General features: G+C 39.2%; 3 protein-coding genes across 4 annotated transcripts; 1 reads left to right on the top strand and 2 right to left on the bottom strand.

Moving 5' to 3' along the window:
* Positions 1-3: 3 nt before the first annotated feature.
* Positions 4-1,104, bottom strand: LOC129766683 (uncharacterized). The gene has a single exon (XM_055767270.1). It carries the CDS (start codon positions 1,102-1,104, stop codon positions 4-6), a length of 1,101 nt encoding a protein of 366 aa, XP_055623245.1.
* An 8,540-nt stretch (positions 1,105-9,644) lies between these two features.
* LOC129768681 (HMG box-containing protein 4) lies at positions 9,645-11,228 on the top strand. 2 transcript variants are annotated; one of them, XM_055770467.1, is made up of 5 exons: positions 9,645-9,815; positions 9,874-10,046; positions 10,102-10,356; positions 10,430-10,975; positions 11,032-11,228. In XM_055770467.1, exons 1-5 carry the CDS (start codon positions 9,791-9,793, stop codon positions 11,206-11,208), a joined length of 1,176 nt encoding a protein of 391 aa, XP_055626442.1. In that variant the 5' UTR covers positions 9,645-9,790; the 3' UTR covers positions 11,209-11,228. The 2 variants fall into 2 exon arrangements, with proteins under 2 accessions (XP_055626442.1, XP_055626441.1); XM_055770466.1 differs by having other exon boundaries at positions 9,647-9,815; positions 10,409-10,975.
* Positions 11,229-14,622: 3,394 nt separating this feature from the next.
* LOC129768051 (ADP-dependent glucokinase) lies at positions 14,623-16,756 on the bottom strand. Its single transcript, XM_055769425.1, has 3 exons — positions 16,180-16,756; positions 15,958-16,122; positions 14,623-15,900 (listed from the first exon to the last, which is right to left on the bottom strand). Exons 1-3 carry the CDS (start codon positions 16,524-16,526, stop codon positions 14,925-14,927), a joined length of 1,488 nt encoding a protein of 495 aa, XP_055625400.1. The 5' UTR covers positions 16,527-16,756; the 3' UTR covers positions 14,623-14,924.
* Between the last annotated feature and the right edge of the window lie 4,649 nt (positions 16,757-21,405).

Genomic DNA, 21,405 nt, shown 5'->3' with positions numbered 1-21,405 from the left:
TGGTTAGCTCTCGTTGAACGAAGGATCAGCCATGAAGAGATCCTCCGGAATTTTCCATCCTGCAGTGGAAATGCTTTGCGACGGAAGATCGGCGGTCACTTTATCCATCACGAGGAAATTCACACCACAAGAAAAGTTGCCCTTCCTGGTTTGCACCAAAGCGAAGACGGATTCAGTGATCGATTTCGAAAGCTGACCTGCGCCTTGGACCGTTACATTTGCAGACTGTCGACGTAGTCGTAGAATCCTCGCCATCCGATCTGTGATGAGGTTTGGTTGCGATGCACTGTCCAGGAGTGCGCGAGCGAGATATTCCGAACCGTGGGAACCGATGACCTTCACGACAACGGTGAGCAGGAAGACGTTCTCACGCGGCTGTTGTAGAGCAATACTGACCTCGACAGGTGGAGCATTTTCGGCAGCAGTGACTATAGATTGCGTAGAAGGTTCGACCGTAGCTGATGGAGTGGAAGATGACCCTGACGAGACTGCTGTTGAACCGGAAGAAGCATTTTGGCTACTGGCTTTTCGTGAATCAGTTTCATGGAGAAAAGTGTGATGCCGTCGATTACATTTGCGACAGTTGAGAGTGGAGGAACAATTGCGAACGAAGTGTCCACTGCTCAAACAGTTGTGGCATAGCCGTTTGGAAGTCACCAACTTATGTCGATCTCTCATCGGAAGGCTTTGAAACTTGGAACACCTCGCGATGAAGTGCGCTTCGCCGCAAGCACTGCACTTACCCCCAGAGCTGGTAGTCGATGCGCAAGAAGTGAGGCGAAACTGGGAATGAGAGTGATTTCTCTTCGACGAATGAGAATGACCACTTGAAGAATCGGCGGTATGGTGATTCACCGAAATGGATTCCAGCACTCGGGTTCTCCTCTGCAGGAAATCGATGAGACAGGCGTAGTCCGGGTTTTCCACTGTTGACGCGTGGTCCTCCCAAGCCTTCAGTGAGTCGTCGTGCAGTCGCATGCACAGAAGATGCTCCAAGATGGCGCTCCAGGAATCGGTTGGTTCCCCCAGCTGCTGCAGAATCTTCGTATGCCGCTCGAAGCCATCCACCAGGCTATGCAACGTTGCAGCGGACTCCTTCTTCATGCGAGGGATGTCGAAGAGTGCCTGCAGGTGTCTCTTGTTCAGCAAATAGTCGTTAGAGTAACGGCTCTCCAAAGTCCTCCAAGCCGAAGCGTAGTTAACGGAACTGATCCCGATGGATTCTATCAGCTGAGCAGCTTCACCCTTGACAGTTGCTCGTAGATAGTGACTTCTGAATGTCCGGCAACTCTGTATTCGAGTGGATGAGCGCCATGAACGTGTCGTGGAATGCAAGCCATTGCATGTAATCACCGTCGAATTCGGGCAAAGAGATCGTAGGCAACTTGATACTTGAGTAGGAACTACGAATGGGAGGAGGGCTGAGGTCTTGAATAATGGGAGGCGGAAGTAATTTTGCAAGAAGACTAGCTTTAATTTCAAACAGCCGAGATTCAAACTGCTCACGAACACATGCATGCTCTGCCCTACCTTCATTCGTCGTTTCGTCGTCCTCCAGCTGTGCCTGTACTGCTTCGAGCCCGTTCCAGATGCCATCGAGGTATTGAAGACGCACTGAAACCTGCGCTTGGTCCCGTTCTGCAACATATCCTTCGATGAAAGCTTCTGCCCGACCCAGCGATGTAAGCAGCGTCTCACGCCGGGATAGAAGCTGCGCCTTCGTCCGCGCTTCCGCCATCTTCCACAGAGGCTTGATGAATCAGCAATGGATGCTCACCGGATGACCTGATCCAAGGCAAAATGTGCCTTGCGCCCGATAAATCGAGCCTTGTATTATTATTCAGCCAACAGGAACTCGATGCAGTACCTTCCGTACTGAGAATCGTCTCGGAATTGTCACGAAGGGAGCTCGAATCCACCACAGGGGGTGGCGGAAAGGGAAAATCGTCCTACAGAGCAGCGAGTATCGCCACTGACACAGCAATCCAACGAACTCGGCGGTGTACTGCCACGAGGGGGCAGCTACAGGAAAATAGGTCCAACACTGCAGCGCGTGTCGCCACAGATTTGCAGCACTGCAGCAGATCTACCGAAAACCACGAAGCAGAGGGCCACAGCACGAAAAATCCTCGATGGGGATCGTCACAGCACGTGTTGAAGGGAATTTCCAGATGAATACAAAGTGGCTAGGGACGCCACGGTGCACAATGGTCCAATTGTGTTCGGTGATCGAAGCAGCAAAATGACGCTCTAGGCCAGAAACAATGCCACCGTCCAGTTTCAATGGCAAATTGTTAACCACGAACAAGCGAAGTCGATCAGTGCATGAAAATGAAAAAAATGGTATCTAAAGGGCACCTGCGATACTCGCAAAATCTTATCGGACAGGTCTTTACCTTGTGCCCGATAAATCGAGCCTTGTATTGTTACAAGCAGCAAACGGGAACAATAAACTCCTTTGTTGAATGCCGTCAATGCTAGCTTTAAAGATGGTAACTGCAGCAGCTCTGCTGGATGCTTCACGGTTATCATAACACGGACAAACACACTGAGAATCTATTCTAAGCAAAAATTAGTTGTAAATAGAAACCATTTATATTCCATAACATCGCATATGAAAATAATTGAAATTGTCATTGAATTTAGAGAATAGTTTGCAGCGTGCATATGTATTAGTGATCTGTTGGGCAGGCAAAAGAGATCGCTGCATAGGATTAATATGGACCGACAAGATTGAGCTTTGTTTAAATAATTATTTTAGTGAAATAGTTATAGAAATTACGCGCTACACTATATTAATAACATGCGAATATATGTCTCTTTACATAAAAATATTGACTTTTAGCGTCAATGCCATATACACAGAGAAAAATAGAAATTTCTGTTATGTCTACGATCCATATCAATAGAAGCAGATTGATTACTCAAAAAGTTTGACCGAAACGATGCAAATTGCACATTGCGATTGTATAGCCGGATTAGGAGAAGTGTGCTCCCATTTAGGCTTCGTGCTCTTTGCCCTGAAATGCTGGTCTCGTGACGAAGTAAACTATAATGAATATTCGTGTGCAGATATCCTTAATCGGCGGTTAGTTCCGCCAAAAGGCAGATGATTATGTTGAAATTAGGATCATATTCAGCCAGAAAGATCAACCAACCCTTAGATATGATTTCCGGGTACCTGAATGCTCTGCGGAGATGTGAAATATGGTTATAAGAAAATTGATCAGAAACGAAGAAAATCCATCAATTGGCTAATTCATGGAAAATACAAGAAAGCATTCGAACGTGAGCTCGAGCCTCTGTGTCTTGAATCTAGGTCCGAACATGCAGATAATCCTTTCATGTTATTTTTCCGATTCAAATCTAGTGGGAAAGTCCCTCAATGAACATCGTGAAATAGGTGCTAGTAAGTTAAGCAATATGCGTCACACAAAAGCTCTTGTTCGGTAAATAGCTTGCCTAACTGTTTCACAGAGCTCTTGTTAGCTCTATGAAATATTTCGCGCTTATAGAAAGATCGCAACCTGAGAGAAAGGAGCCAGCTGAATGACAGATAGTTTGTTTTCTTCTTATTCTTTTTACGCATTCTCATCAAGAAAATTCCAAACTGACAATTTCAATCAAGCAAGTTGTTGTCATTCATTTATGAGAAAAGTGTTCAAACTTGACGTGAACCTTTGTTAGTGAGTACTTTTGTGCGTTTTATCCCCGATTTGATTTTTGACATAGGACTGCGTCTAACAGGAATATATGGGGGGTAAAAATTTGAACACTGATCATGTAGGAAATAATAAAAGATGTACCAGGTCAGCCCACATCATGGCTTCTAGCGGCATCGGCCCATTCAAACATTTTTTACTTTTGATAATTTCGATATAGTTGTCCTAAAGAATTATTTCGATGATTTCTAAAACAAAATCCAAAATTAGAAGCAAACTGACTTTTATGATTTGTTTGTCGGTGGAGATCTTGTGTGAATTTATGGGTGTTTTGGGCCCATTAGTGACTTTTCCTGATCGTTTATTCAGTTTTCGCGAATTCTTGTATTCATTCACTGGTTTCAGATTGATCTATTGCTGCAAGCTCGACGAATCGCTTTTTGCAATGTGGGCGATGATTGTCTATCTCCGATGCAATTTGAATATGCAGCGTACACCCAGGTTTTTTTCACGCGGATTTTCCAATTAACGCGTTTTTTTTACGCGGATTTTCCAATTAACGCGGTTTTTTTTACGAGCTACGTATCCCCCGCGTAAAAAAAACCAGTGTGTCTGTGGAATACAAAAAATAAGAACTAATCTTCCAATGAAAATAGCCAGCATTGATTTCTTTCAGGTGCATTTTGAGGGAATTTTGTTTGTGTCCGATGGAAATAATACTAGGTTGACTAAAAAGGATGCTGTGTCTGCATTTTTAACAGGCATTCGGATGAAGATGAGAATTATACTACCAGTCTCTCATCATCTTTGCCATGATATTCCTGATATGATATCACTGATGGACCATTCATATGCAATATTCAAATTTGACATGCAGGTTAAATCAAGGCAATAGTATCACTGAAGATCCAATCGAATTGACCGATAGTGAAGGTGAACCAATAGTCTTGTCCAAAAGACTAAAAGGATCAAGATTCTTTCTCCCCTTTATGTGTGATATAATTTGTATACCATTTCCCATATACAACATATCTGTCGCTTCCAATCAGTCTGCATAAATGTTGCGCTCACTCTGCCCTCCCTCACAACACCCACTTCCCGTTTGTGACATTGATGAGTGAACATTTTTTGTGCGAGTGTCGAGCAGGAATGAATTGTCTTTCTCAAGATTCATTGTACTCCTAATAAGTGCTCGAAAGATGTAATCTTACGTTGATCGCACTTGATCGAAGAAATTACAAAAAGAATGTATTTGACCGCAGTATTTGATAAACTCTTTCTGAAAAGAACTGGATTTGATTTGCTGAAAACACTATCTTGTTTTCTCTCGTGTTGTGCGTTATGTGTGGTTTTTTCGAAGCTGCTACTGATTTTTATGAGTTCGGCGTTTTCGGCTTGCACGCAACGATTTTTGAGGATTTGTTTGACTTTTGCTTTCGGGCAGCCACACCAACAGTAGCAGCAGCTTTCTTTTTGCTGGTCGCCTTCTTCACAGCAGCAAGTTTGTTTTTTTTGCAGCAGTAACTGTTCCAAAATCATCTAACCGCTGTACAATTACAATTGAGTGGAGCTGGCACCTACTTATATACAGATTTTTGTGATTTCAATAGCTTGCTTCCAAAACAATTTTTGAGCTATTGAAACAAGTTTTTGCATCAATAAGTAACATACATATAACGCGTAGACATTTTATCTTTCGAATGAAGCGGTTATCATACCATTTCTTTCAACCGGCGAAAAGGGTTTGCTCAAAATCCTGTTTCTCCAATGTAACACTCTCGTTCTCGAAGCTTTGAACTCACACCCCAGTATAGAAATGAAAGATGTAGTCCGACGTCAACATTATTTTCACATAAAACGTCTTGCAAAAAAATGTCATGTTGAAATTTTCTACATATTTCAATACTTCCCCTTGGTTCACCGTGACTGGTTCGCGCTGACATAAGGGTGATCACAACAAACGCGAGCTGGCTCCTCTCTCTCAGATCGCAACTATATTTAAATCAACTACAAGAACGTCGATTGATAATGAATCCGCTTCTGCTGCATAGAAGCTACGAATATAAACAAATGTTGTTTGCCCAACAGATACTCTGCATGTATGTGTAGCAAGAGCCCTATAAGCACTGCATTCGATTTGTTGAGTTTCTTCCAGGGTACGTGTGTACGAAGTTGTAACGATCCACTCATACACTCTCAACTATGACATCTTAGCTTTGACGGAAAGAAGCGATCGCAAAGCAATTCAAAATAAGTGTTTTTTGTTGTGAATATTAAGTCTTTTCCCCTGTATTGCATATACGTCAAAAATGCGTGAGGTAGAGGAGTTACTAAACCATTAAAGTTAAATTAACGGAACTAGTACCCAGAATGTGTTTTTTCTGTGCTGCTGTGCAGAAAACTGATCTTTTTACGGCGGCTCGACTGCGAAGGAATAAATAAAACTATAGCTGACCCAGCAAACATCGTCCCGCCCAAAATTTGTTTTTTTGTTATCATACCCAGCAAACATTAAATCGTATAACTTTGCACATGATAAGTTACATATCATTTCGTGTCAAATCACAATCGCATAAAATATCAATCAAAATATCGATCATATATATATCTGAAATCGCATAAAATGCAAAAACACGATTTTCCATGTCATTGATGGATTGAGTGGTAATGTTGTCGTATCAAATCGCATATCAGTCCAGAAAGCATCGCATATCGTTATATACGGCTTTATATACGTACAAAATATGGCATATACGTATATCGCCTCCACTTTTGTGTGTATATGCTAGTTATCTGCATCATATATCATACAAATGTGTCTTGGTTGTATGTATATCGCCTCCAATTATAGCTATTCATACGACTTAATGTTTGCTGGGTACCTTCAAACATTCACGTTTTCTTACTAACCGCAAGTTCATGAGTCTAATCGCAGAATTGTTCATTGATTGATCTCCTAATCGACCCCGTTGAATTTACCTTTTACTAAAACATTCTTAGTACTTCTACCAATCATTATAATATCAGATTATTTTCAGACACAATTCTCGTTCAAGATTTTTCAACCACTTGCAAATAGCATGTTTCTCCGTTACATGGAATAAATGTTTAATACAGAACATATGGTAGAATAAAGACAGACGGGAGGGGTCATCTCCCCTTAGAGAGGAGGAGGAGTGTCTATTCACCATAGAAACGTTTCGTGCCCCCAAAATATTCACATGCCAAATTTGGCTTCATTTTCTTGATTAGTTTTCGAGTTATGCAGAAATTTGTTTTTCATTTCCCACCCACCCAGCAAACATTAAATCGCATAACAAGCGTGTATATAACATCATATGCTCTAAAATTTGGTTCGCATATAATGCGCCTAACTGGCATATGCATGCAAAAGTGGAGGCCATAAACAAATGTTTACCGAATTTGTTTGGATGAATATGCAACTTTGACCGGCTATAATAGCGATAATGATGAATTGAATTGCGATCTAATGTGAATATATTCATGAATTGTCAAAGCACCAAATACGACTTTTTCCATACTCATATACGATTTATTACAGGCGTAAAAAACAAATGGCGCAAAATATTTTCGTGAAATGTTTATTATAGCCTCACGAATCGCCATTTTTATATATGAGTATTTATGTTTGTAGAAATAATAATTGTTTGATTGACTTGTGTTGGGAGTGGAATATGAATGTTTAAAATGGCACAGATTGATGTTTGGTGAAAACTGCTGCGATGTGGGTTCGAACTCCGGTCGTCTGAATTATCATCCACCAGCTATCTGAAATTTAATTCAACAGCAGATAAAACTTTCGAGTGCATCAGCATTTCATCGACATTTCAATATGATGTAATATGTTCATTATTAGGATCTAATATGATTTACTGTTTCATGATTTTCTTCAGCATGCAACACGATTTACTACAGTACTGAATCGATTTAAATTATACGCTTATACGACACACAAACTGCATCAGCGTAATATACGCATATGATGCGGATTGAATATATTTTACGACAATGTACATCATAAAATTGATGTTTTTTATACCGAATTGCGCCTTAATTCGATAATCGTTCGATTAATCGATTAATCGAATACTTCCTACAGAAATCGATTATTAATCAAACGAATACTGAACAACCAATAATCGAAGTGAACGAATAATTTACGATTAATTTCCAAATCCAGATCAAAAAACCGTACGGCCGCTGCAGTTTTATCCTGAAAATCAATCATTATCCCTGACGCTCTCCCAAACTCCCAAAAAAAGCTTAATCGATTAATCGATTATTTGGAGCGATTAATCGTATCGAATAACAAACTGCTGAAAAGTATTCGATTAGTGGACGAACGATTAAATTCAAAAATCAGGGATCACTAGTCATCCTATAAAACATGCGACACACGTTGGCAGAAGTGGAACACGAAACTCTCGTTTTTCTCATTCTCTCGCTGTGATCTTCAGTCAGAACATGAAGACATATCGATGCGTATTTCTTACGCTCTCTTAACTATTTTGCTCTCTCTCAAAGCTCTCACATCTCTTCTTATTTATGGAGAATCCAAATATCAACGAATAGACTCAATCTGAATTTCGACAAAGATTCAAACAGACGAAACATCCATCCTATTCATCCTATCTCCTAGAAGATATTCCGTCAAAGTAAATCGGGTTCAGCACCATCAACATCTCTAATGAGAAACCTTGCGATTCGGTCGGTTCTGATAGATCAAAGTGCGATTCACATACAACATCCACGTCACGTTCACGTTCCGCCACGTCACGATGCGTCAATTCTAGCGTAATTTTTGAAAAGATCCTATGTAACATTCACATCAACACGAGAAAAACGAAGTTGAAGACCGGAACATTGTTCCGCGAATTGTTTCAAAAGGAATCGATCTTTATCGCTACTTCTACCACTAGCAGTTAATAATAAATCTGCAAAACCAATCGTAACTGTTGTTATGTGATTTTAGTTTGAAATTGAAGCCTCCGAGTGAAAAATGTTACATTGGAGGTTTTGATCGGCCGCTTCGTACATTGGACAAATTACGTTGTACGATGAAAATTTGCAAATAACTACTGAACAACGGTTCAAATACTTGCACTTCGTGCTGAAAGATGATCATTATTGTTATAACTCGTTGAATTGCACTAAAAATGATATCAACACCAGAAAATAACAAAAAACTCAAAATGTCCGAAGTGCGACTTCGTGTTGTTTTGATTGCTTTGTTACTTCGGACGTATCGAGCGTCAGAGGAAAGTGGCGTCCGAAGTAATAGTCGAGTGCCTAAAATTCGAATCTGTACATTGGACATTTTTTGTATCGGTAATAAAAAGGTGAAAAGGATAGATACTTGAAGGGTTGTTTTTGCATTGCATTCAATGTTTGAGCACTAATAGTGTGCATCCATTAACTCGATTTGTTTACATTTGTTACTTAGGACCTTTTCAAAAGTTACGCGAGAATTATTCTTCCATGGAATTCCCATTGAATCATTCACATACACCAGCAACGGCAAGTCGAAGTTCCCGTTGCCGGTGTATGTGAATGTTTGCATAAGAACTGCTTGGAAGAATAATTGACGCAACGTGACGGGACGGAACGTGAACGTGACGTGGATGTTGTATGTGAATCGCACTTAATTCAAGCACTGCGACAAGAGGTATCGGAGAGCTACAGAAAGCTTCAGAAAGCTAAAATCCGAATTACCGAACCACAATTTCCCCTAGGTTTCGATTAGGAAGAAAACCTAATTGTATTATCCTTATGTTGCAATGAATAAATACATGCATTAAGCTAAAATACAATAGAAATAAACTTATTTAGACAAATTTATTATACCGTCCCATGATACCTGCAAAGCTACACGCCACAGCCTCACTACATTGATGCACTAGTCAGTCCAGGCGACCTTGTCATAAACATACCCTGAGTTTCTTCAAGTGTCCGAATGAAACGATGTGTTAAGCAACGCATCTGCATTTCGAAACATCAACATTAAAATGTTTGATACTCATTTGTTTTTCTCTAGTTTTTTAGTCGATTTATGAATTCATTAGTATTTACGAATAAAGTGTTTCGAAAGTATAACGTTTCTGTACACAATGGAACATACGCCAAAAGCTCATGGTAGATTAAATATGATTATGCATCTTTTGTCGCTATTATTTTTAACTCATTTCAAAAGCTGAGCTGGAGGTAACGGGAGTGTCCCGTAGCGGGCGAGTATGTAAAAAATCCTCGAAGCTTATGGACTTTCAATCGCCGGACGATATCACAGACTCAAAGCAGAAGAAAACTCTGAAGTCCAAAATTCCGAACACTTCCGCCGGGAATGCTTCTGCGCTCGGTTATCTGGCGGTGTGTTGTTTGAAATATAAGATACGATAATATTTTAAAACACCTTTGCTTCTAGGATACAATCAAATCAGAACCGGATTATGATGTTCCCCTGGATGATAGTGATGTATCCTCCGATTCGGGGGATCATGGAAACGATTCTTCGATGGATTCCGACGATGATGATGTGCTGGACATTGAAGATTTGGAGGAACCCCATGATGAGGACGATAAAAGTGAGGGTGAGCTGGTCATAGAGTTGGCTCCCAAACGAAGCCTGTATATGACGGAGAAATCCTCGAAATATAAGAAGATGCTGAAGGATGGAAAGGTAAGCTAAATAATATTGTTTAGTCTAATTCATTGCACAATTCTGAGCGCAGGTTGTAATGGGAAAAACACAGCGCAAGGATAAGGGCGTGCGACGATTCACCGCTTATATGCTATGGGCGAAGGAAGCTCGCAAGCAAATGCTTAGCAATCCTGATCTTGATTTTGGTACGATTTCCAAACGACTCGGAGAAATGTGGGCAAACGTACCGAGTAATCAGAAGTACAATTGGAAGCGGAGAGCCAAGCGGATTGCGAATAAATTTAAGCAGAGCAATGATAAAGCTTTAGAATTACCTTTCGTTAAGCGGTATTTGCATCTTGGTCAGTCCGGATCTGCTGGTGCCGCCCCTTCAACGCCAGTCACGCCAACGACCAGTAGTGGGGGTTCGAATGGAACACATGTTCGAGCTAAGAAAATGCCACAGAAAGCGAATTTGTCTCCGACCGATTCGAAGAGTGCCATAGTGTCTGCCCATCATCATCAGTCTCCAGACTCTCCGACAAAAACAGGAGCTCACAGTAAAGCTCCTGGCTTTCAACCCACAGATGTGGCTGCTCATTTGAAACTTCTGGGAGATAGCTTAACCATAATCGGAGAGCGACTTAAAGAACATGAGGTAATTGTTTGTGTGTTTTTGGGAGCTCAGTGTTATATTCATAATTTTTGGCGTAGGGTCAGATCGCCGTTTCTGGAAGCTTGTCGGTTCTCTTGGACAGCTTACTTTGCTCACTAGGACCGTTGATGTGTCTATCGATCCATATCCCGGGGTTGCAAACGAATACGGAACACCTGAAAGAGTTGTTTCAGAATACGCTGGATAATATTGCTTACGTTATGCCTGGACTATAATCAGAACTGTGTTAAAAGTCTGTTTCCATTAGATTTGTTTCTTCCGAAAGCCATTTTACACTTCGATCAAAAACAGTTATACTCAACATGTGGCCTGCGGGCCTTGTGTACCCCGACATTATTTTCTTATTGACTTTATTTTGAACCGTTTTGTATGTGTAACAATATCGAAAACTTCAGAAATCATTACCTTTTTGACGTAGGGCTACATCTTTCAGCAATGGTTTTTCTATGTTTTCTGGTGGAGAGTGCTTCTGTATTTTTGCACCGCATCATTTCTGCATCTTTCCTGGGTGTAAGTTTAAAATTTCGAAAACTAGAACTTTACGTTTGGTGTGTAAGGATTTGAGTGGTAACTCTTTGCGGTCGTTTGTCTGCTCTCAGCCAGCGCAGACAGGAATCAAACTAATCAAACAAACTTATTCAGCCATGTATCAATTTAAACTTTTTCTCAACTCAACAAATCTCAATGTCTGGTGAACCTGTTCACGAGTTAATATGGTGCTTCTATGAATAATGAATAACGGTCCTTAGTATAAATAGTGTGGAAACATAAGAGTCTACGTTAGTAATCGAAATTTTATTTTAAACTATGATATGAATATAAGAGGAGTACCAAAATGTGTACGAAAATTGGTGGAATGGCTGTCAGTCGTTGATTGGTTCGTAAGATTTGAGTTTATTCTCGTGTGATATACACAATTATAAAATATATTTGTTATATAAAAACACATTATTCAGTAAATGCATATTTAAAACTCACAAAAAATAAACAGATCTTATTTAGCTTTCATAGTCTTACATGATACATATAGTGATATATGCTCTTTCAAGGGAAATTAATCCGTTTTATGTCAAGCGTTCGAAAAATCGAACAGCAACTTCGATATTTTTTTCATGGCTTTGGGAAGGAACCATATGGTGAGGTTTGGGCATCAAATGATAGCTTAGTCTATTAGTTACCACCTACTATCAATTTCATTCAAATTTTTATTACTTTATTGAGCATAAAAATTGGTTTAAAGCAACTATGTGCGAAAAGTACATAACCTCACATAACCTAACAAAAAACAAAACCTTACAAAATTTGAAAATATGTAAACTTTTCTACAATGTTACTTTGATAAAAGATCACACATTGTGATGTAGGAAGAAAACCATTGGATTGAACCTCCTACAGGAACAAATATGTAGGTTCCGGCCAATGGTTTTGTTTGGCGCCTTTTTGATTTTTTGTCATTTTCCGGAAAACGGAATAACGGAAAAAAAAAATTATTGAAGATTGGGATTTCTGTAACGCCAATAATCAAAATTACACCAATGACTTTTGTTAAAAAAATATTTTTTACAGTTTGGTCGTTAATGGGTTAATTCCAACCAGTACGACACCCATATGAAAATTTAATACGACCGCAAAGGGTTAATATCTTTTTTCGGCTGAACCAAGTGGTATGACAATCACTTTCGAAAGATAAAAGGTGTATGCGTAATGTTTGTTACTTATTTACCCAAAATCTTTTTTCCATAGTTCACAAACTGCTTTGATAGAAAATTATCGTCTGCCAGAGCCGTGCTGACTGAGAATAAATTGCCGCTCAAGGGGTTAATAGAACTTTATAGGCTTTTCAAATTTTCGAACTAACTCAGTTCATTCGTCTCTAGCCTTGAAAAATTTCTTTTAAAATTCTTATTAGTGCTACCAAATGTTTGTATTAACGAGTCATCCATATGAGACCACATGGCCACCCCGGTGGGATCTTGGTCGTATGTTGACAGGGAAGGGGGCCTATCCCAGCGCCTGCTCACCATGGATATGCTGTTCAAAATAGCGTCTGTTCCCCTTGTCAGGGGCGGTTGATCACTGTCTTCATGCCAGCGGGAACTGTAAGTAGAACTGTGCACGATAATCCTCCGGCGAGACAGGAGATTGATGCAGGCCCTGCAAGCCATCCGGAAAATTTACAAAGAAATTCGAGACAGGGCAATCGGACTAGACCCACGCAAAGAACACGGACTAGAGATTGAAAACTCGGAACATGGAATTGCAAGTCTCTCAATTTTCTTGCGAGTACCCGAATTCTTTCGGAAATATTGAGAGCCGGCAAGTTCAACATCGTAGCGCTGCAGGAGGTGTGCTGGAAAGGTTCTATGGTGCGATCGTTCCAAGGTGGGTATACCATCTACCAGAGCTGTGGCAACACACACGAGCTGGGTACAGCTTTCATCGCGATGGGGGAGATACAGAAACGGGTTTGTGGTTTGATGATGCGATGCCACTTCTAAAACATACTTCAACATAGCTACTCCAAGTGTATCTGTAAGTTCTTGTTTCGTTTGTGACGGATCTGGATCGAGTAAAGCCTCCATTTCTTCATCTTCAAACTTTTTTGGCGGTTCGGAACGTTCTTCGTCTATCAAGTCAAAATTTCTACTTTTAAACCGTGCATACCACGTCTGACACGTTCACTCAGTTGGAGCATGGTCACTGTAAACTTTCCCCAAAATGCGATGACTTTCCGCAGCCTTTTTCTTCATATTGAAGTAATGAAGTAACACTGTCCGCAAAAATACTCTCGATGATACGAAATTCGACATATTCGACGTGGCAAAAAACTATGTTGTTTACGCTTCAACTTTTTGACATACACTGAAAAAGATGCGCAATGACAGTAGCTTTCCTACGAATTCTGGAATTTTGATTCACTGGAATAACAGTCAAGTTACGCCATATGTTGTAAAACCGAAGAAACTTACCGGTTCACCTAAGAAAAAGTATGTGATTTTCCCGATTTTTTTCAACGAGAAAATAAATTACTATGATTAATCTGCTATCATAGTTTTTTTAGGTATATATTATTTAACAAACAAAAAATGTTGGTGTCAATTGGACTGATGCAGCCAAAACCTTGTAATCTGGAGGGAGTCCCATGAGTTTTTGTAGTGGGCCGATTTCAACCAATGATTTTTTTACGTAATCTTGAATATATATCCTGTCATCGTACGTATGATTTTTTCAAAATATGGATTATTGACGAAATGGCGACAATTTTTGTAAAGAAAAATAATTTTGCCTCAAAAATCGAAACAAAAACATTCACCAAAATTTTATTTTTCAAGAATAAAAAAAGTCCTACGTACGATGATAGGAAATTGAAGTGAAGAATCTGGGGAAACTATTCCATAAAAATCGGATGGACCAGTTTGCAAAACTTAGTTTCGAGAAAAATGCGTTTCAAATAGAATAAGGTAGAATAAAATGACGGGTTGCTCATTAATTTAGAATCAGGCATGCGATCGTTTTCATGACTAAAAGAATTTGAATGACTTTCGGGTGTTTCTTATCGAAAGACAGCAATTTTCCGATGTTTCATCATCTACTTTGACAATGCTATAGAGAAAATAAAATTCAACTAACGTTTTTCTTTGTATATATTTGTCGACAAAATAGGAAAATAACAGGAATGTTTAGTCATTAACTTTCATAAAAAAAAATTGAGGAAAAAATATTTACATCTAAAAAAGGTCGGAATATGTAAAATATAGACATTCTTGCATCCACAGTCGAAACTGTGATATGCTGAGAAAGCCTTCTGTATACAGTGCTGTAGCTAGATTTGTTACATTAGTCTTGAATTTTCATAAAATCTTTAGGAAATCTTTACAACCAAGTTTTTAAATGCAGAATGTTATAACAAGAGTTTATCGCAGTGCTACGATCAAATTTGTAGAACAAGCCCCGCACCGGAGATGTTGTCGCCAGCGCCAGCCGTCTGCTTTGCCACCTTACATATCAGTACAGGAGCCACACAGATCTCCACCTCCAGCTGATGTTGATTGTTCACTGGAATGGTTTCGTTCCAACAGGAAACTGGATCCTCCTTTGAAAATGGAATCCTCCTAGCTCCTTCGAGCGTGGACGTGGCGAAGCTATCGTCGAGTAATCTGTACGCCGCATCTGGATTTACAATCGAGCTCGCACAGACGTGACGATGAGCGGTTAGAGAAGCCTTTGCTGCGGCATTTTTCGTATTATTCCACGATGTGCCTTTCGCGGTAACAATCGCTTGGTACGCTAGCGTGTGCAAATGAATCCGTGATAACATCCGACGGTTTGGATCGGCATCCCGCTTCATATAGTAATCATTGTTGAGTATCCTGATAACTGCTCTCAACTGGTCGAGAGACAGCGCCACGCGTGGATTGCAGTCAGCGACAAGACTTATTTTGCCCGTTTCAAGGACTTGTTGAAGGTTGTCCAGTTCCTGTTCATTCATACCTAGCGAGTCGCTGTATGGAATGACATCCTTCAAAAGTAACTGAAATAACTCAAGTTCAACAAAACTCGCCATTTCGAAATGCACCAAAGTATCCGAAGGCTGCGATTGCATTTGTGCGCGAACTTTTTCGATTCGACTTTCTCGAACGCCCGGTTGATAAACATAGTTATCCATCATCTGTAGACCACTTACCACAAACAAATGCGGGTTGAATTCTGGCAGTGCCAGTTCGAATTCCTCGAGTGAATTGATGAAAGGATTGTTATGATCATTGTGCAGAATATATCGATTTGCTCGCGGGGACTTCAGAGTTCCCCACTCATCACCAGTTTTGTATTCAAGAATCAAATGAATATCATCGTCGTCAATCGAACTACCGACCAATCGAACATCAGGCCTAAGATGACTCTTCAGTCTAGAAGTGGACATAAATGAATATTTATTTCTGTGCCAAATATGCGCTTATTTTTACTTCGATGACATTTTGGCGGCCAGCATCACCTCAGCACCCTCCATGGCCAATCGAGAACCAATGACCGGAGCGTTGCCTCCCAAAGCCCATCGCGGTTCAGCTGTGCTAGATTTTTTAGCTAATCTCACCAAATTCTGAAACAATTCCTTGTTGGAAGTGAAGCGCCTGGAAGGAGAATAGAATTGGTTCATGAACACTTAGAACACACTTGATATGTTATACTCAGCGGCAGCACCCCTTTGGAAATAATACGCGAAGCTCTGCAGAAACTCGTCCTCGGTATTAATGTCATCCACGTTGTACGTTCCTTGGCTCAACGCATTTTCAAGGCTCTCGGTGAAATTCAGGAAATCAACTGCCTTAACATAGAGATCGCTACAGGATCCATACCCGATTGCGACTCGTGCTTTGTGGCTTGGGATCTGGTTTTCTAATGTCTTCATATTCTGTAATATGGTAGTTAGCTTCATCAAGTCGTTTGATGCTAGATAAGCCTGGAATATCACTGCAAACAGTGCAGTGAACACACTCAGGACAGTCAGCAGAGTTAGAACCGAGGTCGATCCCATGGTTTGTGACTATTTAAACACACAAATAACTTTTCATTGATACCGTTCAAAAGCTCGCCAAAACTTTTAAAGGACTAGTTAACACGATAACGCTACTGTTGTATACTTTCATTTATATCTAATGAATAAATTGTCGAGCCGGTTTTTTGGAGGTAGAAAAACATTAAAATTAACACAAAAAGAAAACAATAATATAGGAAGCAGAAATGCAGACGTATCACATTTTTTGTTGTTGTTACACACTGAAATGGGTGTGATCTTCTACGGTTTGGAAAATCTACCCAATCGGTTGAATTGTAAATGATTCCCAAAATTTGAATTGGTTCGAGGTAATAACTTGGGATAAGAATGTTGAAAATTCTAATGTAGTGTGGTTTATCTTCAAACGCTTTCGATAGGGGCTGTCCACATACCACGTGGACATAAAAAGTACGATTTCAGACACCCCCTCCCCCTCTGTGGACAAGCATGGACGTTTTCTAAACCTCTCCCCCTGCTGTTCACGTGGACATTTCACCATTTCTTGGAAACAAATGAATTGTGCCTAAATTCAATTTTATGTTTGTTTGCATTCTTTATCTTATTTTTTACATTATAAAAATGTAAACTTAATTAATAGTAGCGGTTTCTTCTCAATTCTTTGAACAGCTTTGGGTAATAACAACCAGTATTGCTGTTTGTTTCCTTCCGAATCCCATTTACGTTATGATCATGTTATACAACATTATATTTACGTTTATTATATTTATTATATTTACATCACACGTGAATCTAATCTCGGACATTTTCTATCAAAAATCGACGTAAGCTGGCTGAACTGTTTGAGTCTTATGAAAATCAGACAAAGAAAGAATTTTTGGCGGGCTGTCAAAGAAACATAAGAAACAAATCTGAACGTTTCTTCTAGATTGCCGATTTTGATCCGATTAACTGAGAATAGTACTTGTTGGAATTTATCGATTGATTGTTTGGTAGAAGCTCATAATGCACAATTTCCCTCCTACCCCACAAGATATAGGAGGTGAGATATCTAATAATGGTTAATTTCGCTCACCTCAAAGATGTTTTGTTTTCGCTCAACATTGTTGTAAATGATTATGTTTTTCTTCACCTGTCACAATTTGCTTCAAACTGCGAATTTTCATTGCATTTAGAAAGCGAGTTGTTGATGGAGAAGCGATCCATTTAATGTTTTGGTTTTGGAAAAGTGTAGAACTCATACATTGTAGCGTTTTACGTAATCAAGCTTCACCAGGTGCTCATGGACATAAATATTTGTAAGGAACCTGCTAGATGTGTCGTATACCGAGGGTTATTCTTGGTCAGCGTCTCGATTCGATTATCATCAGTTGCGCACACAAACTTGCTGGACAACCCAATAACTAGAATCGTATTCCAAAAAATATTACAATTCATCGAAGAAGAGTATCGCTGCTAGTGAGACTTTTCGAAAGATACGGTCCCCGGGAAAGAATTTGTTTCGAGTTCCTAAAACACATAAACTAAGCGGTTTTACATTGACAGCGGAAGCTGAATCGGAACATCGAAAAAAAATGTCGTGTATTTTCAATATTACTCATGTGCAATACTCCCAGAATACAAATTTCAGCACAGAATTTCAAATATATGAAGAAATATAAAACGTCTATCGCGCTCAACTATGAGATAGTCTTTTATTCATAAATATGAATAAATTTCCCGGAAATGCAGACTATTTTTCATATATTAGGTTGGGGAAAAAGTTATCCATTATTTTCTCGATAGTTGGCTCCAGTGATCAATATCTCGCGTAATATCGAACATACAATTTCAAGTATAGGCTCGGTGTAAAGGTGACATTTTATGCTAAAATTGATTTGCTGTTTTTTGTTTGTTCCATTCAGTTGTAAGTTATAGGGTGTTAATAATTGAGGTCAACAAAGAGAAAATTCGGTACATTTTACACTTTTTCTTTTCTAAATGCGAAAATGCAAGCCGAGCCACTGAAATTGTGAATGGTGTTTATGGTGCCGATAGTGCAACAGTAAAATACGTGCATCTTATTTTATTTTTAAAATTTTTCAAACTGAAAAAAATGTTTTTTTTATTTTTTATTTTAGGGCAGTACACTAAATTAAGATCTTTACTGTCAACAAATGGACCGTTTCTAGTTATTCTAGTTATTGGGTTGTCCAGCAAGTTTGTGTGAGCAACTGATGATAATCGAATCGAGACGCTGACCAAGAATAACCCTCGGTATACGACACATCTAGCAGGTTCCTTACAAATATTTATGTCCATGAGCACCTGGTGAAGCTTGATTACGTAAAACGCTACAATGTATGAGTTCTACACTTTTCCAAAACCAAAACATTAAATGGATCGCTTCTCCATCAACAACTCGCTTTCTAAATGCAATGAAAACTCGCAGTTTGAAGCAAATTGTGACAGGTGAAGAAAAACATAATCATTTACAACAATGTTGAGCGAAAACAAAACATCTTTGAGGTTAGCGAAATGAACCATTATTAGATATTTATCCTCCTATATTTTGTGGGGTAGGAGGGAAATTGTGCATTATGAGCTTTTACCAAACAATCAATCGATTCCAACAAGTACTATTACAGTTACAGTTAATCGGATCAAAATCGGTAATCTAGAATAAACGTTCCGATTTAGCCTGTGTCCTCTTCTAGAATAACGCCAAACCTTAGGTTTCTTTGACAGCCCGCCAAAAATTGTTAGAGTTCCTTAGAGACGGATAGCTATCATCAGATATTGCGTCCTCTGATTATCACTTGTTCAGGCCGTCAGGAAAAAATATTTAAAGTAAAGAATCATTGTATTGCGTAGTTTTTTGACGAGGAAACAAAGAAGTTCTGCGATTATGGATTTTACAAGTTGTATGAAGGATGACGAAAGATTGTGGAACAAAACGGTGCACATAGAATCAAATAAACGAAAATCTGAAATGTTTTGCTTACGATTTTATTCCCAAAAATGGGCATGGTTATTCAAAGCAACTAAATATTTCCTAAGATTTATAAAGTTAAATGAAGAAAGATCATTTGTAGGTGAAACACGGGGACTTATTATTCAAGCTCAGGCGAGGAAAGATTCATCAATAATAAATCGAACTTAATGGGATTATGAATTTGCGGATCAGCTAAGTGAACGTCATCAGATATTAGGCATTGACTTATATCTAATTGATTGACCGGCAATTTTAGAGTTGAATCGATTTTTATACACCTGCTGTCTTGTTTCGAGAATCAGTTTTTCTTCAATGTTTTCTAATAATTGAATTTCAATAACGAAGCACTTGATTTCATTGTCTGATTTTCATAAAACTCAAACAGTTCAGCCAGCTTGCGTCGACTTTTGATAGAAAATGTCCGAGATTAGTTTCACGTGTGATGTAAATATAATAAATGTAATAAACGTAAATATAATGTTGTATAACATGATCATAACGTAAATGGAATTCGGAAGAAAACAAACAGCAATACTGGTTGTTATTACCCAAAGCTGTTCAAAGAATTGAGAAGGAACCGCTACTATTAATTAAGTTTACATTTTTATAATGTAAAAAATAAGATAAAGAATGCAAACAAACATAAAATTGAATTTAGGCACAATTCATTTTTTTTCCAAGAAATGGTGAAATGTCCACGTGTACAACCGGGGGAGGTGTTTAGAAAATGTCCATGCTTGTCCACAGAGGGGGAGGGGGGTGTCTGAAATCATACTTTTTATGTCCACGTGGTATGTGGACAGCCCCTTATTTCATCACATAAAATAAATATTCGATACGTTAAAGTAAATTTTCATTCATAACTTTGATTTTTAAAGCAGGTTTGTTCCACCTGAATATCCATCATTATTTTTGCCTGCCAATGGAAGCACACGTAGCTTAATGCCGTCTACTCGAATATACTCTTCAAAATCCGAATCCGAATTGGATTACGATTTCAATAATACAAAAGCAAAAGCAGCAGGTTTTCCATTTTCATAGTCTTTATTTTTAGATTTTCAAAACAATACTCGGAACTTGACAGTTCAGTATAGTTGTATTGGTGAACCCGAGTGCCAACCCGTGAAACATCTCAGTGCGAAACTAACAGCTTTCGGGGCGAACTAGTGCGAAACTGAGTGAATAAAAAAACGTTTTGACAGCAGTTAGTGCGGCAGTGGGGTTGAAACTGAACAAAAACGAATTCGCTATTTGTTGCATGTTGGAACTTGTTGCTATTAAGGCGCGTCCACATTATACCGAATGATGCCAATCGGCCTGTACCAGGTGGCATATTCGGTTCGTTATGTAATGTGGACGCGTCATCGGATGCACAAAGCCGTCACGAACACACGAAGCTAATTTACTTCGTTTTGTTTTGGTTCGACATTCTTCGATCTTGACCCATTTGTTTCGGGTTGGGTTCGGTTTGATTCGAGTCGGTTTTCGGCACGTCGGCAAGCCCGGGCCAGTGTTGCCACATATACAGATTTTTCTGTAATGATACAGATTTTCAGCATGGTTTTTGGCCAAGAATCTGTATATACAGATTACAGATTATTGGATATCCATGCAGATTTTATACAGATTATGTAACAATAATAATTTTTAAATATTGGATCATTTCACGCAACAATAAACAAACTCAGACAATTCGAACAGTACTGAACTGAACTATTTTTGCTATTGTCAAATGTATCAAATATGGTATTGATGGAAAACATATTTTTTCGCAATATAATGCGAACAAAACCAAAAGTTTGAAACAGTCTCGCTACAGAAACGCATGAACGCATCTATCAAAACGAAATTATTTGTTAAAATCCGGGGAGGAAATGCCTTAGTACAGTTGTCAAACGACATCGAGGCAAAATTCTGCAAAAGCAT

The sequence above is a fragment of the Toxorhynchites rutilus genome, chromosome 2 (genome assembly GCF_029784135.1).
Source record: "Toxorhynchites rutilus septentrionalis strain SRP chromosome 2, ASM2978413v1, whole genome shotgun sequence".
Classification (NCBI taxonomy): domain Eukaryota; kingdom Metazoa; phylum Arthropoda; class Insecta; order Diptera; family Culicidae; genus Toxorhynchites; species Toxorhynchites rutilus.
The sequence above is the reverse complement of the archived record's forward strand: the minus strand, read 5'-3'. Positions and strand labels throughout refer to the sequence as shown.

What these genes read in the sequence shown, in the direction of transcription:
- LOC129766683 (XM_055767270.1), bottom strand. Translation starts at nt 1,104, where the DNA reads ATGAAGAAGGAGTCCGCTGCAACGTTGCATAGCCTGGTGGATGGCTTC.
- LOC129768681 (XM_055770466.1), top strand. Translation starts at nt 9,791, where the DNA reads ATGGAACATACGCCAAAAGCTCATG. An exon ending in AGATGCTGAAGGATGGAAAG is followed by an intron (nt 10,357 to 10,408) that starts GTAAGCTAAATA and finishes TTCTGAGCGCAG; the next exon opens with GTTGTAATGGGAAAAACACA. An exon ending in AGCGACTTAAAGAACATGAG is followed by an intron (nt 10,976 to 11,031) that starts GTAATTGTTTGT and finishes TTTTTGGCGTAG; the next exon opens with GGTCAGATCGCCGTTTCTGG.
- LOC129768051 (XM_055769425.1), bottom strand. Translation starts at nt 16,526, where the DNA reads ATGGGATCGACCTCGGTTCTAACTCTGCTGACTGTCCTGAGTGTGTTC. An exon ending in CAAAGGGGTGCTGCCGCTGA is followed by an intron (nt 16,123 to 16,179) that starts GTATAACATATC and finishes TTCTCCTTCCAG; the next exon opens with GCGCTTCACTTCCAACAAGG. An exon ending in GCCGCCAAAATGTCATCGAA is followed by an intron (nt 15,901 to 15,957) that starts GTAAAAATAAGC and finishes GTCCACTTCTAG; the next exon opens with ACTGAAGAGTCATCTTAGGC.